This window comes from Ascidiella aspersa, chromosome 1 (genome assembly GCF_963924565.1).
Source record: "Ascidiella aspersa chromosome 1, kaAscAspe10.2, whole genome shotgun sequence".
Classification (NCBI taxonomy): Eukaryota; Metazoa; Chordata; class Ascidiacea; order Phlebobranchia; family Ascidiidae; genus Ascidiella; species Ascidiella aspersa.
In genome coordinates, this window is record NC_139447.1 from 30,330,718 (window position 1) to 30,344,285 (window position 13,568).

At 47.2% G+C, this 13,568-nt stretch overlaps 1 protein-coding gene across 2 annotated transcripts in view; it reads right to left on the reverse strand.

Moving 5' to 3' along the window:
* The window catches only part of LOC146169710 (uncharacterized), a 36,600-nt gene extending 23,241 nt beyond the window's left edge, over positions 1-13,359 (reverse strand). For both annotated transcript variants that reach the window (XM_083390892.1, XM_083390893.1), the window contains exons 1-7: positions 12,754-13,359; positions 11,507-11,876; positions 10,180-10,390; positions 8,967-9,625; positions 3,071-7,711; positions 1,945-2,099; positions 976-1,065 (exon numbers count right to left, since the gene is read on the reverse strand). In XM_083390892.1, coding sequence (XP_083247018.1) covers positions 976-1,065; positions 1,945-2,099; positions 3,071-7,711; positions 8,967-9,625; positions 10,180-10,390; positions 11,507-11,770 — 6,020 coding nt within the window. In that variant the 5' untranslated portion in view covers positions 11,771-11,876; positions 12,754-13,359. The remainder of the gene's footprint in view (positions 1-975; positions 1,066-1,944; positions 2,100-3,070; positions 7,712-8,966; positions 9,626-10,179; positions 10,391-11,506; positions 11,877-12,753) is intronic.
* Between the last annotated feature and the right edge of the window lie 209 nt (positions 13,360-13,568).

Genomic DNA, 13,568 nt, shown 5'->3' on the forward strand with positions numbered 1-13,568 from the left:
CCAACCAAACCAACCAAACCAACCAAACCAACCAAACCAACCAAACCAACCAAACCAACCAAACCAACCAAACCAACCAAACCAACCAAACCAACCAAACCAACCAAACCAACCAAACCAACCAAACCAACCAAACCAACCAAACCAACCAAACCAACCAAACCAACCAAACCAACCAAACCAACCAAACCAACCAAACCAACCAAACCAACCAAACCAACCAAACCAACCAAACCAACCAAACCAACCAAACCAACCAAACCAACCAAACCAACCAAACCAACCAAACCAACCAAACCAGTAAATCGCAGGACGCCTATAGTACACAATCAAACACCAAACGAAGCACGGTGTTGCGGCGTAAAGGCTCCGATGCGTAATAACTCCCGATAAAGATCTTCCAGCGTTGAGATTGCAAAAATCGACAGGGCTTTTAAGCCCGCCGGTGGCGCCGACAAACAAATAAACGAACGAACGCGGCTGTCGGCCTATTAATCAGCGCAGGTGCGTTCGTGGAATCGCTAGACCTGTCTTGTGCAGATTCCAATCGCCCAGCCGCAAATTGCCGATTGCGGCTTCGAAAATCCCCTTCTCCACGTATGTTGAACGATTCTGGCCGGCGCCATATGCGGGGTTTATTTCACGGCGGGTTTGACTGTAGGTTTGTAAAACACCAGGCCGGCGAAATAAAAAATAAAAATAATATGTATCCGGGAAAAAATATTGTCTAAAAATACAACGCTCCGGGTTATAACTGTGAATAATATTTTCACGGGTTTTATAACAAAACAGAAAAGTTTCCGGATCGCATTCTAGATCGGATCATGTCTACAAGTATGCGGAACAGAAAATGTGTTTTAAATATCAGCTCACAAGATAATTGTTCTAATGCCGTACTAGTTGACTTGAAAGGCCAGCGACACAGTCAATTCTTATTTGAGAAAAACAACATTAGACCATTATCTTGTCGCTTACCTTCCCATCTTGAAGGCGGCCGAGAAAAGTCCGACGGTCAAGAAGGCTTTGCGCTCCTCGGGCAAGACGTGGCGCTCCGCGATTGGTCGCCTGCGGTCAAGCGGAAACAGCGGTTGAATTTAAATGTTAGCACGAAAAGGGCACATGGCAAAACCATCAGTATTCAACTATATACACAAAACAAAAGAAAAAAGGCAATAACAGTACAATAAATACGAATTGCTAAACTTGTAAGCGTTCGTTTACTTGCGGTCAAAGGTCACTGAACGTGTTTTGACGTTAACACCAACTGCTGACATGGTAGATTGTCGACAGTTGGTGTTAACACCTTGTCGCAGTGAACGCTCCCTGGTGAGTAACTTGTTATTGTTTATCTATGATGTTTAAATTACATAATGCTGTTTTTATTTTAATAACCTTGTTTTGTATGTATTGACGTTCCACATAAATAAGTAAGGTATCTATTCGAATTAAGATTAGACGCCAGTTGTGTAGGACAATATGTTGTTATTAAGTTCCTGGACACTGATAAAGCCTTCAGTGTTGGATCGGATTCATTAGTTTTCACAATTAGCTGGATTAAATGTTTGGATATAGTATCCGACTTAAATATTAGAAAATACGTACTTAATTCCAAAAACACAAAACGAAGTTTCGATGTTATGCTTTACGATTGTAGTCAAAATTCCTAGGTCAGGACTATATTATACTTAGGCCTTTATAAAACTGACTACGACCTTGTTTGGTTCTGAATGTCACGTGTATAACTTACAGTAAAAAGAGACCTTTGGAGGTTAAACTTGAAAATAATAACTATGCATACCTATCAAGTTTAAACATGGCGCATCCAGAAACTTAACCGACAGCAAACTGTAAATGCACCGTAGTTTTAGAATTTGTTGACTGAAATCTGATATCATATGAGAATGAGACTCTTACATTTGTTGAAACGCCGATAGCTGTACTTACCCGAGAAGATCACAGGACGAGTTGGGATAGAAGACGTCTGATAGATCTTCCTCGCTGCCTACTCGCATCTTTTTCCGTGGTACGGCATCGGAGGAGTAAAAGTCCTTGTGGCTCTCGCCGCGTCCTCTTCTATGGCCACCGGAAGAACGCTGGACCTATACAAAGTCATAAAAAAGTCGAACGTTTCTCGTGAGAATTTAGTGATTTCGCGTGAGGATCTAGGTGTTTAACATCTGGTGAACATTCCGCACACTAAGAATACCGTGCTTAGTCAATGTTCTGAAAACGATAAGCGCAGCTACTAAGGGAGGTGAAAATATTAAAATTGAGTTAAGGTGGATGAGAAAGCTGTAAGGGTCGATATTGTGTGACTATCATAACAGCCTTTATAAACAAAATGACAACGTAAAAAATATTGAACATGCTCAAAGCGGGTAAGTTTAAGTTATTGTTTATGACCGACGTAGTCAAAATTATGCCTTGACCAATAAAATTCGCCGTAACAAGAAAAATTGGTTAGAACAGTCCTTTTACGTTACTAAATTTACAATATGTCAATATCATAGATATTTTAGGAGGAATTGTAAATATTTTTCGGTACTTATAGTAAAGCAGGTTTACCAAACAATGAATGCATATTTGCGTTTCACAACGGCCACGCATCCCAAGTAGCCTATGTATAAAGTTACTACTTCATCCTAGCGGCTTTTTTTGTTTTCTGTTATTTTGAAATCGGCTTTCAGCGTTCGCCGGATTAAATTTGTTTAATTCATCTCTGTGGGTAAACTGGGAAGTAAAACTAGGTTATTTACCCGGATAACAAGTTAGTGAATCGATTTGTAATTACTAACGGATGTATGCGTACCGGATAGAGCCGGGCAAATAGTCAACAGGCACATCCTGTGGCTATTTACCCGGCTAAAAACTAATATAAACGGATTATAAAACATATCATGGAATTAATGCAAACCTCGAGAAATTAAATTACATTTTACCATCCGAACCCAATCGCTAATCCCAACCCTGACCTAAAACAGTGTATAATCACTAATGCGTGTACTGTACGCGTACCGAGGGAGCCGGGTAAATAGCCTCTGCCCTTAACAAATCCTTAATATCGACTCACGTTATTGTTGTGGTTCTCGTTGCGTTCCGATTCGGCGTCGGGCTCACCGTCCACACTCGACTGTTTGCGCTTCAACCGGGCCACGACCGACTCTAAGCTCTTCTTAACCACTGCGACGCCCGCTTTGGTCGGTGACTCGGGATGGAAGCGATCCGAGGACGACTGGGTGGAAAGGGACGACGACTTGCGAACTGTAGACTCAATGGCCTCGTCCATGTGTCGGTCGGCGGCGCGTCCGTGATACATGCCCGGTTCTGGGACGTTGGTCGCCGCCAGCCACGCGGCCGAGCCCGACTGCTGGCGTAGGGACTTCCCGACCAGCAATGATCCCACAGCAGCCTTTGCGCGGTTGACGGTGATATGGGAACTTGCCGGTTCCGCGGGTTTGCGTACTGCGGCGTTCCGCTTTTTAGCGCTCGCCAGCGACTTGACAACCAGTTTGCTGGACTTGGCTAGGAGCTTCCGCTTAGTTATCGCGGCCGCCACATTGGGTCGGATAGCGCTAGGGGCGATGCTGGCGTTGGCGCGCCGCGAGATAGGCGCCAAAGAGGCAGCGCCTTGTGCCGTCTTAAGGCCGTTGCTCTTCCTAGGTCGCCCCGGGCCGCGCTTTTTCACGACGCCAACTCGAACAGCGGCTCCGTCTCGGTGTTTGCTCGCCCAGAACTTTTTGGGCTTCTCGGACGCTGCTGGCGAAGTAGAGGAAGAAACAGACGACGGCGTTGCTACGTCTTGAGTCGCCTTGGAGTTCTTGGGCGGTCGCCCGCGCGGTTTCTTATCCAGGGGCCGCGATTCGCCCGAGACCTTTTTAAGGTACTCGGCCACGGCGCTGTCCACCGTCTTGGCCAGGATGTCGGTGCGCACCTGCGCCGAATCGAGGCGAGCCGTGATGGCCGCTTTGATGTGGTTTACCAAGTCCTCGCTAACCTGCGCCTTGTCGCCCGCCTGGTCGGTTGAGGGCGACCCCTCATTCATATTTAACTTGTCGTGGCTGTTGCTGCTGTTGGCTGTTACCGTTGCAGATGTCGGCTTTACGCCAGTCACAAACCCGACCTGACCGGCCGATTGCGTGGTGCGCTTTTCTCGGGCGTCGCCGGGTAGTCTTGTAGGCGGTGCAGGTGCCGGGGGCGTCTCGTCCAGCGAGGGCTTCTTGGCGCGCGGACCCCGGGGCTTTCCCAGGGGCCATCCGCGCTTTCTGGAAGCCTTGCGCGAGCTGTTGCTGGCCAGGTCGCTGTCGGACTCGGACAAGTGCCTTAGCTGCTGTTGTTCGCGAGCTGCTAATCCTGGCTTAGTTTTGTCGGATTCCTGGGTAAGTTTGGTTGAATTTTTCGCGTTGGAGGGTGCATCGATCTTTAATTGTGGTTCAGTAGGCACGGTTGTTTGTTTCGCGGTCGCTGATGACTTTGGCGGGTAGAAGCCCTTGAGAAGGCCGAGGGGCGAGTCGCCGCTGTAGGGCTGCACGTAACCGTGTTCGACGAAGAACTCAGAGCGACAGAAGATCGAAACCCGGTTGAGCTGCTTCGAGCTGAAGCGCTGCCGGTGATGCTGAAGGTCGCCCGAAGGTGGAAACGGCGCTCGCTTCGCTTTGCGGTTCTTGGACGGATCCCTATAGGAGCGACTGTCCTCAATACCGGCCGCCTTCACCGCGGGGGCGTTTTGAGCGACGACGAAATTGCGCGCGAACGCGTTTTCGACGCCCATCGAGGATCGCTGGAGAAAGGGAAGTGAAGCTGAGATGCAGGAGCGAGCCAGCTGGCGTGAGAGCTCTTCCATGTTGAAGAGGAAGTTGGGATCGGCGGCGTTCTTGCGTCGTACCAGCTTCTTCTTCTTGTGCTTGTGCCGCTTCGACTTGGCGTCGTGCGTCTCCTCGATCTTGCGCGTGTGCTCCGAGAACTGGCTGAGTCCTCCGAACTCCTTGATGCCCTGGAAGGAGGGCATCTGCGAAGAGGTTAGACCGGAGCCAAATACAGACGGGAGCATGGAAGGGGATGCGATTGGAGACGACATCGCGTCAACACTCTTCAGCTGGCAGGAGGAAGCGGTCGCGGAGGATGAAGAGGCAGGTGGGGGATCCATGTCGGAAGAGCTGTCGCCGCCGTCGTACGCGTTGTCCTCATCTTCACCGGAGATGCTCGAGAAGCTCTCTGGTCTTTTCCCTGTGGAGATCGACTCCAGGCTGCTGGAGCTTGATGCGCTCTTCGACGACATCTTCTTCTTGGCGATGGGAGCCGCGTTGGAGACTGGAACGACACTGGGAACGATGTGAATGCTCTCCTCCTCTTTGCTCTTGGCTTTTTCGCGTTCTTGCTGGAGGTGGAGGCGTTCTTTCTTTTTCTTTTTCTTCTCCTTGCTCTTTTTAGACTTCCTGCCTTCTTCGTGCCGCTCCTTCTTGTGCTTCTTTTTCTTCTTTTTTCGCTTCGATTTGTCCGAGGTCGCGAACGGTTCTTCCACAGCATCCGGCCTGTTCTCCTGCAGTTCGGAAGCAATTGGAACGAGCGGCTGCGGCTTATCTGGCTTCTGGGAATTTTCGATCGCGATACCGGGCTCAGCTACCTTCTTTTCGGCGACACTTCTGACCTCGGGCTTTTTATTTGCCTGCTCTTTTTGCCGGGGCTGGAATTCACCGATTGCCTTCTTCGCTTCAGAGCCAACCTTTTGTGCCTTCTTGCGCGCGCCTCGCTTCGGCTTGGAGCGCACGTTGTTCATGCTGCGCTGCGACTGCTCCAGGGCGCGGTAGAGAATCGAATTGGAGATCTTGTAGTGCTTGGCGAGCTCGGAGAAGGTATACATGCCGTCCTCGTCTTTCGAAGCGTCGCTGGGAGCCGACACGGACGCCGTTTCACCGCTAGCAGCGCCGCCGAAAAGCTTGCCGCCCTTTGCAGCACGCGAGCGCTTCTTTTTACCGCTCTCGTCGGCGGCGGGCCCGGTCGAAGCCTGATTCCGCGTCCGCACGCCGTTCTGCTTAAAGGCGCCCACCACCTCCTTGGCGCCGGCCGTTTTCTTCTGGATGGAGGTCTTTTTGGAAATTTCGTCAAGCATATTGCGGAAGGCCTCGGCGCGCTCGCGACTTCGACGGTTTTCCTTGGGCTTGTGGTTGAGCACCTCGATGAAGCCCTTGTCGTTGATGGTGTACATAGACACCACTTTGTTGGCGCTGGTCACCGGTTTAGCCTCGGTTTGCGGCGTCGGCGCTTTAGTTGCTGCTGATGCCGCTACCTCGGCGCCGTTCGGCTTGAATTTCAAGTTCATCTCCTTCATCTTCTTGGACGGGCGACCTCTTTTCGGGATGCGGTCCATTTCGGAGAGCATGGGCGGCAGTTTGGGGTCCCGAATGGCGGTGACGGTTTGCCAGCGCTGTACAGCAGAACTGTCAGCAGTCGCGTGTGTTGGACCGTCCTGCTTCGCCGAATAACTGGCACCCTTGTTGACGGGCACTTGCAGGGATGCTGGCGCTATGAGTTTGTGCTCGTGGTGGCCGTTTGGCTTTGAAACGACAGCAGCGGATTCGGCGGCCCATTGCTGCTGATGCTGCTGCTGTTTTTTCTTTGCTTTTTCTTGCTTCCTTTCACTCTTGTCCTTGCGACTGGACGAACTTCCGCTACCGTGCTTTGATTTTCCCGAGGACGACTTGCCAAGGCCGATCGGATCGGCTGTGGTCTTGGGAATCATGCTGCTGTAGTTAGGTGAAGGATTAGCACCGGAGGAGTCGGCAACCATCTGTGGGCCCTCGCTGCCCGCAGTTGACGAAGTATTGGAGTGCCGGTGGGTCTTGTGCTTTTGCCTGTACTGCCGGTCGTCGTCCCTCGCGCCTTCACTGTCGTTAAGGCTCTCTGTGGGCGAGGCGTCACCCTCATGCTGGGCTTTCGATTTCTTGTGCTTCTTGTGCAAACGCCGCTTGCGCTTTTCTTTGCGCACCGACCAGCTGTCGCCGCCGACGCTCGCGTACTGCTTATCAACGCTTCCCTTTGGCTCCGACGAGGCCCACGTCGCCGCGGTGCCCGCCACGCCGCCAAGTTTAGACGCGGACGCAACCTTTGGGGCGAGAGCGCTACTTCCCCCGCCATTATTGCTGCTGTTGTGCGTAGGAGCGTTCTGGTACTCGAGGCAGCCTTCGTCGATTTCAACCACGCTGTCTGGAAGCGGAATCGAGTTGATGAGGTTCTCCTCGTTCAGCAGCATCTCGTTGCTGGTGAAGGTCTCACCCAGACTCGAGTTGACCATGTGGCAGAAATCGCTGCCCATGTGTTGCTGGGCAAAGCCGGACGAGGAGGCATCCTGCATCATTGAAGAAGAGGAGGAGGAAACGGGTCCTTGGATGCCAGGACTCGGCGAGTCGTCGTGGCTCCCGCTGCTCGAGTTACTCCCGGAAGTCTTCTCGGCGTCTGACGGGATCGGGGTCGTGGTGAGCTTCTTCTCCCCTCTTCGGTCCTCTCCAACGCTCTCCTCGCTCCCACTGTCGCTCCTCCTTCCCTGTCCTCCTTCTCCTCCGGGAAGAGGAAGTTGCGGCGCCTTGATGAAGTCCTGGTAGGGCACGGAGGACATAGAGTCGGTGGTGAGAAGGGTTGGGTTGTTGTTGTTGTTGTGCGAATGGGACAGAGAGCGCGATGCCGTGTTGTAAGCCATGTTCTGCTGGTACTGACTCGCCTAAAAACAAAACAGGTCGATTATAGGGTTATTGCGTACTTTGATAGAGCGTATATAAACTGTTGCTACCAGGCATAGTAATAATAATCAAAAAACTATTACAAATTTCCAGAAGAGCTGTTTTTGTTTAATAGAGGTTGTTGCGCACTTGTGGCTGTATTGTTGCCCTAACGCACGAGTTTAGCAATTTTTGTTGCAATATGGTGTGGTTTAAGACAGTATAAGCAATAATTTCTTAGCCTGGTCTTAACTAAGGCTTCTTGATTTCGACAAAATTTAATTCTTTTAGTAATTTTAAATTCAAACCAATTGTTTAGTTCTATACAATATAAATTATTTAGCTATTTTGTATGTGTGAGGAGCTGCCACACAAACCGTCACCATATTGCAGACTGGTTGTTGCAGAATACTGATCGCAAAGTATAAAATAAACGATTAGTAAGTGCTATTCACTCGTTTACTGCAACGCTATGGAAACAGGGACGGTTTTGTTCACGTTTTCACGACCGTATTTGGGCGTAAAATGCTCTATTCGGATGCCTTTCGCTACTGTTGGCAGCTGAAGCGATACATTCATGCGGACGGGCCAAATACAGCGCAGGCCTCTCAACCGCTATCAATCTGACTCCACAGAAATGCGGGCAAGGCACGAGCTCTAACAGACAAGCCTGCGGTGAAAATCAAACTCAAGACCTCGGTTCTTTCGGAGTGTATGCTGTACCGACTGAGCAACGTTGGCTTAGCGACATAATAAGAATGCATAAAAATCGATTATTGACGAAATGTCCTGATAACGCGCCTATACAGTGTGCGTTTGAGGCAAAATTATAAAAATAAACGAAGGTAATTAATTCGAAATACTGTTAACTGTACTATTGACCTTTTACTCCAGTCTTAACGACAGCAAAACGCCGTTTAAAATGTGTTAAGTGCAAAAGTAGAAAAACAAACGGCAAGCGTTTCACATACAAAGTATTTGTTTGGGGACAAAACTAGCAAAATAAACGGAAGCATTTTATTAGGAATACTGTTAACTGTACTGTTGGCCTCATTCGTCTTCCGTAATGACCATAAAACGCCACTTAAAATGTGTAAAGTTCGAAATTATGAAAACTAAGAAACTGTTTGTTTATAAAACGGCAAGGATTTTTAATGTTTAGGCGCAGCATTTTCGCTACGCTGGTTAACTAAACAGCCATTATTTTTCCAATCTAAACACAAAAATAACACATCATGCCCCAAACGAGTCGCCTACCTTGACGTGGCTCGGCGTTACGATGTCGTTGGCCCTAGAAGGCGGCATAGAGATGGCGGTCTGGTATTCCTGCATGGCATACTGCGAGCCGTGAAGGAGTTGGCCTCCCAGCATAGTCTGCTGCTGCTGCTGCTGCTGCTGTTGCTGTTCGTGACTCTGCATGTTGAACTGACTCTGGCCGGCATAAGGTCCTTGCAAGTATCCGTCGTCCATTCCCGGGTTGGTAAATCCCGAACCGAGTCCGTCACTCGGAAACGGCTGCCTTCCTCCCACTGCTCCTACTCCAACTCCTACTCCTCCCATGTAGGGCGAGTTGTCACACTGGACCGAGCCTAAGTTTTCCAAGCCCCAGGTCTGCATCTGGAAGTTTCCCTGGGTCTGCTGCTGGTGCTGCTGCTGATGCTGAATTCCGACTGACCCCGGTATGACGTAATCGCCCCCTGGGGCCGCGACGGACCCCGACGCGCTCGAGGTGATGTTGGACATTGTGAGGGCGGTTTCGAGGAGAGTGTTCTGTTGTGGCATCTCCCTTTGGTCCTGTTGTTGTTGCAGTTTTTGTTGCTGTGCGGTGTTGATTATGCTGCTGTTGTTGTTGTTGATGTCGTTGATCGTCTTGCAGATGTTGTTGGGCCGAATGAGCTCCTCGCGAAGGAAGATGGCTGTTGACAAGAGGGAGAAGGTAAGGTTGGAAAAATGTAGAAGGCCAACGAGTATACTTGATTTCGAGGCAGTTAATATACGATTTTTTCCTAAAAATTAAGAAAGGTTTTTCTGGTGTACATTTAAATAATTTATGATTTTTGTTTTAAGGCGGTATCAATCCGTTTCGGAACAAGCAAGTTGCCAAAAGTTAAATTCCTTTAAAAATGCTTTCAAGCTAAAAATAAATATCTTTCCGTATCCGAGGTTTTAAACCGTAAATATTCTTAAAATTTGTTTGTGGTAATTAAAGTAAGTCCTTTAATAAGGTGTAAGGAGTAAAGCCTTTTTCAAAGGCCATCTTATACTTGCAAGGGCGAGGAGATTTTTTTATATAAACATTTGTCTTGCCAGGTTATAAACCGCCACAAGTAAAAAAGCTGTCATAAACGCCGAAATTTGCAATCGTCGTGAATAGTTTTTTTCACAAACTTCCATAACCTTCAGAGGGCCGCAACAAAAACAAAACAAGCGCACAAATCCGTAAAGTCGAGCTAACGGTGGGCCTCCTTACATTGCTCTTCGGCGTTGGTGACGGACTGGATAAAGTGCTGGTCGATTTCCTCCGAGTAGCGTTCCAAATCTTCTTCGTTGAGTTCCTCTCGCTGCTGAGCTTGAGTAGCTTGAGAATCAGGATCGCTGTCGGTGAGGTTGCTGCTGGATGAAGAGGCTTGGGGGTGGTGGTGATGATGGTTGATGTGGTGGTTATTGGGATGGATAGAGTCCTGAAATTTAAACGACAAACAGGTGTATTTTGCAGGCAACTGTTTGCCGATTCTGAGAGCTGTTCTTATTACTATTGAACATTATTAGGAACATATATGCTACACTGGAGCATAATGGTTGGAGGTTGTAGTAAGACGTAATACGAAGCCCATACAGAAGTGGGTTGCATTTTGAACGTTTTGAATAACTCTTTATTCATTTTCAACATTGAAAAATGAATAAAGTAATAATAAAAGTATAGAGATGTTGAAAATGTTGAAAATGTACAAATAAAGATGTTGAAAATGAATAAAGAGTTATTCGAAACGTTCGACATGATACCTACTTCTGTATGGGCTTTGATATTCTTACTGCATAAATGCTACAAGCATTGCAAAACGGCATCCACTATCTTATCCTTACGGTCAAGTACTGAAGGTTAAACGATAAACGGGTGTATTTGGCAGGCAATTGTTTGCCGATTCTAAGTGCTGTTCTTATTACTATTGAACACTGTTGGGGACTCTAAACCTAAATGCTACAGGCAAAAGGCATCTACTACATTATACTTACCATTGCTGCATATTTAAAACGGTATTCAAAGAAAACAAAAGCCTAAATTTTTAAAAAGCCTAAAGTATTGTCTCATGAAAGGTCATCTAGATAGGTTAAAAAAGAGTTTACTTGTTTAACGAAGCAGTCCTAAAATTGTGTAAAGTCAGTCCTAACGAATTTCCACAATTTCTGTTTTAATTTTCCAGACTGCTTTTAGAACTGGGTTTCTTGCCTTAAGACTTTGTGGTATTGCATCGCAAACACGAAAACAAACAAAGCACCCAATCCTGCGACATAAAACATAATCCAAAAATGATCGGAACACGAACAGATATTTAGTTCATATAAAAAAAGAGCCCTTTTATTTTATGGAATGATAACTTGGAATAAAAACACTCTTTTTTTTCTTTTGAAAATGATAAACAGTTTTGTTTGTGTGATAATATATGATAAAAATGGTGTTTAAATAAGGTTTGATCGCTTGGAAAGAAGTTTACCTTATAGTCTGTAGGAAAAGGTTCTGGCAGTGCACTACTACACAAAGTAAACAGAAAACGCCAATCCTTCACCACGACACTTACTAACTGTGGTTCCGACTCAGGCTCCGGTTCAACAAGGTCACCGGGATCGACGATATTAACGGCGGCGGCGGCAAAAGCGTTGGGGCCGACGATGGCGGCCGTCGAGGGCGGCTGGACGGAGCGAAAGTCGCCGCTCTGGCTGATGAAGTTTCGAAGTAGGGTTAGAAGCTCGTTATTGCTGCTGGCGTTACTGCTGTTAGTGTTGGTGTTATTTCTAGGCGAGTCGTGATGTGCGAGTTCGCTGCCCGGCGCGACCTGGTCCATGTCACGTCAGCGACAAAGTGGGTGGGACGCCGACGCTTGCTGCTGCTGCTTCTGCTGATTCTGTGGTTTGGACAGGGACTGGGCCATCTCCTGAACTGGAAGCGATCTGGAGAAAAATAGACTTGGTTTAGGCGCCTTAATGCCGCTGTACTAAACACGACGTTATGTTTTGGCAATTTATAACACGCAATGTGCTTTGAAGATAGGTAAGTGTCTCAAATAGATGGCACGCTTTTTGATTATTGGACTTTTTTAACATGAAATTAAATAATGAACAAAAACTAGTGACTTTGATTAAAGCGACTTTCCAAAGAGCGGACTAACCAACCCTGGAGCCAACATTAGGTTTAAACTAAGGCAAAAGTCCAGCACGCGATCTCTCAAAAGCGATGCCACGCGAAATACCGAGAACCTGTTTAACACAATAACTAAATGGCTGTGTGTAGTAAGGCCTGACCTTTACATCACAAGCTGTCCACTAAAGGCAACTCTATGACGAATGATCCCGTCCCTGAACCCTCTAATTTAAAAAGCAAAATCGCAATGCGGTAAGCTGCTGACATTTAAAACCACTGGCTCAGTTAGTTTACAATGGGCCTGGAACACAATCAATGCAGAAAAGCCACGGGCTCTCTTTTTTCTTTAAAGTTTTTAAACCTTGTTCTTTAGGAACGCTTTAAAACCGATTTTACCTCATTTGTGCATTATTAATAACAATACAAATCAAAACATCGACCGTTAGCAAAAAGTAAACCTGCCTAACGTGCCATATTCTTACATAGTTTCGGAGGCAAAAACCCATTGAATACACCACGCACTTCTACAATGCGTCAAGCCGACATAAAATAAGGCGTGGGTCGTAGATACACAAAGTACAGGATTCCTGCGAAGAAAGTCACTTGATATTCAACCCCACGGATTCGCGAGTTCCAGTTCTCCCATAAACAGCGAACTTCAGCACTTGTTAAATAACCTACACATACCTTCATAACATCCACCTCATAGCAGCGGCCTTGGGTCGAGTTTGGAGATTTCTTCTTAGCAGTAAATTTAAGGGTTATTGTCGGCCGTGAAACATATTTACACCAATCGATTTTAACTGCTGAAAAACAAAGGTGTACTTTATGACTTCATGTGGTAAAGCCGCAATATGTTAGCAAATGTTAATGATTTAACTGCTATGGTTTGTATTCTATGCACAGTTGCAACACGCTTTAGCCACCAACATATTTTCTCCATAGCTACCCAGCCCATTTCTTCACTACTGTTCTATCTGCCTTGCAATCGCATTCTTAACTAGTATGTAAACACTAAGCAATACTTCACTTCGCTTACTAAGACACTAACTTATTTAATCAGGTCGCGAAAGTGGAATGTAGGCAGTAATATACTATTGTTTTTTTTACATGACGCCTATTGCTACGCAACCTTACAAACCCATTTAGCCGCATACGAAAGCCTTTATTTAAATCGAGCACTGTGAAAAACAGGTGCTTATAGGCTTACTGTGGAGTGCCCTCGAAATCAAAGCCACGTTTAAAACACGGCTCTAAGCCTTCTGCTGTGTATTACACTGTGTTGCGTTGCGTTGCAGCACCGAACCGCTCGCTAGCTCTCGGCAGAAACCACAAAACAGACTCGGCACCGTCGCTCCTTATCAAAGCAAACCGCAGCAGATAAAAAGTACATTTTCCAACGTCTCGGCTCGGTAAACAAGTTCGAGACCCCCCGGGGTTGCAACGTGTCTGCTGGAAGGGGACAAGTCGTCAAGACGAATTAAAAAATGCATAAATAAAAA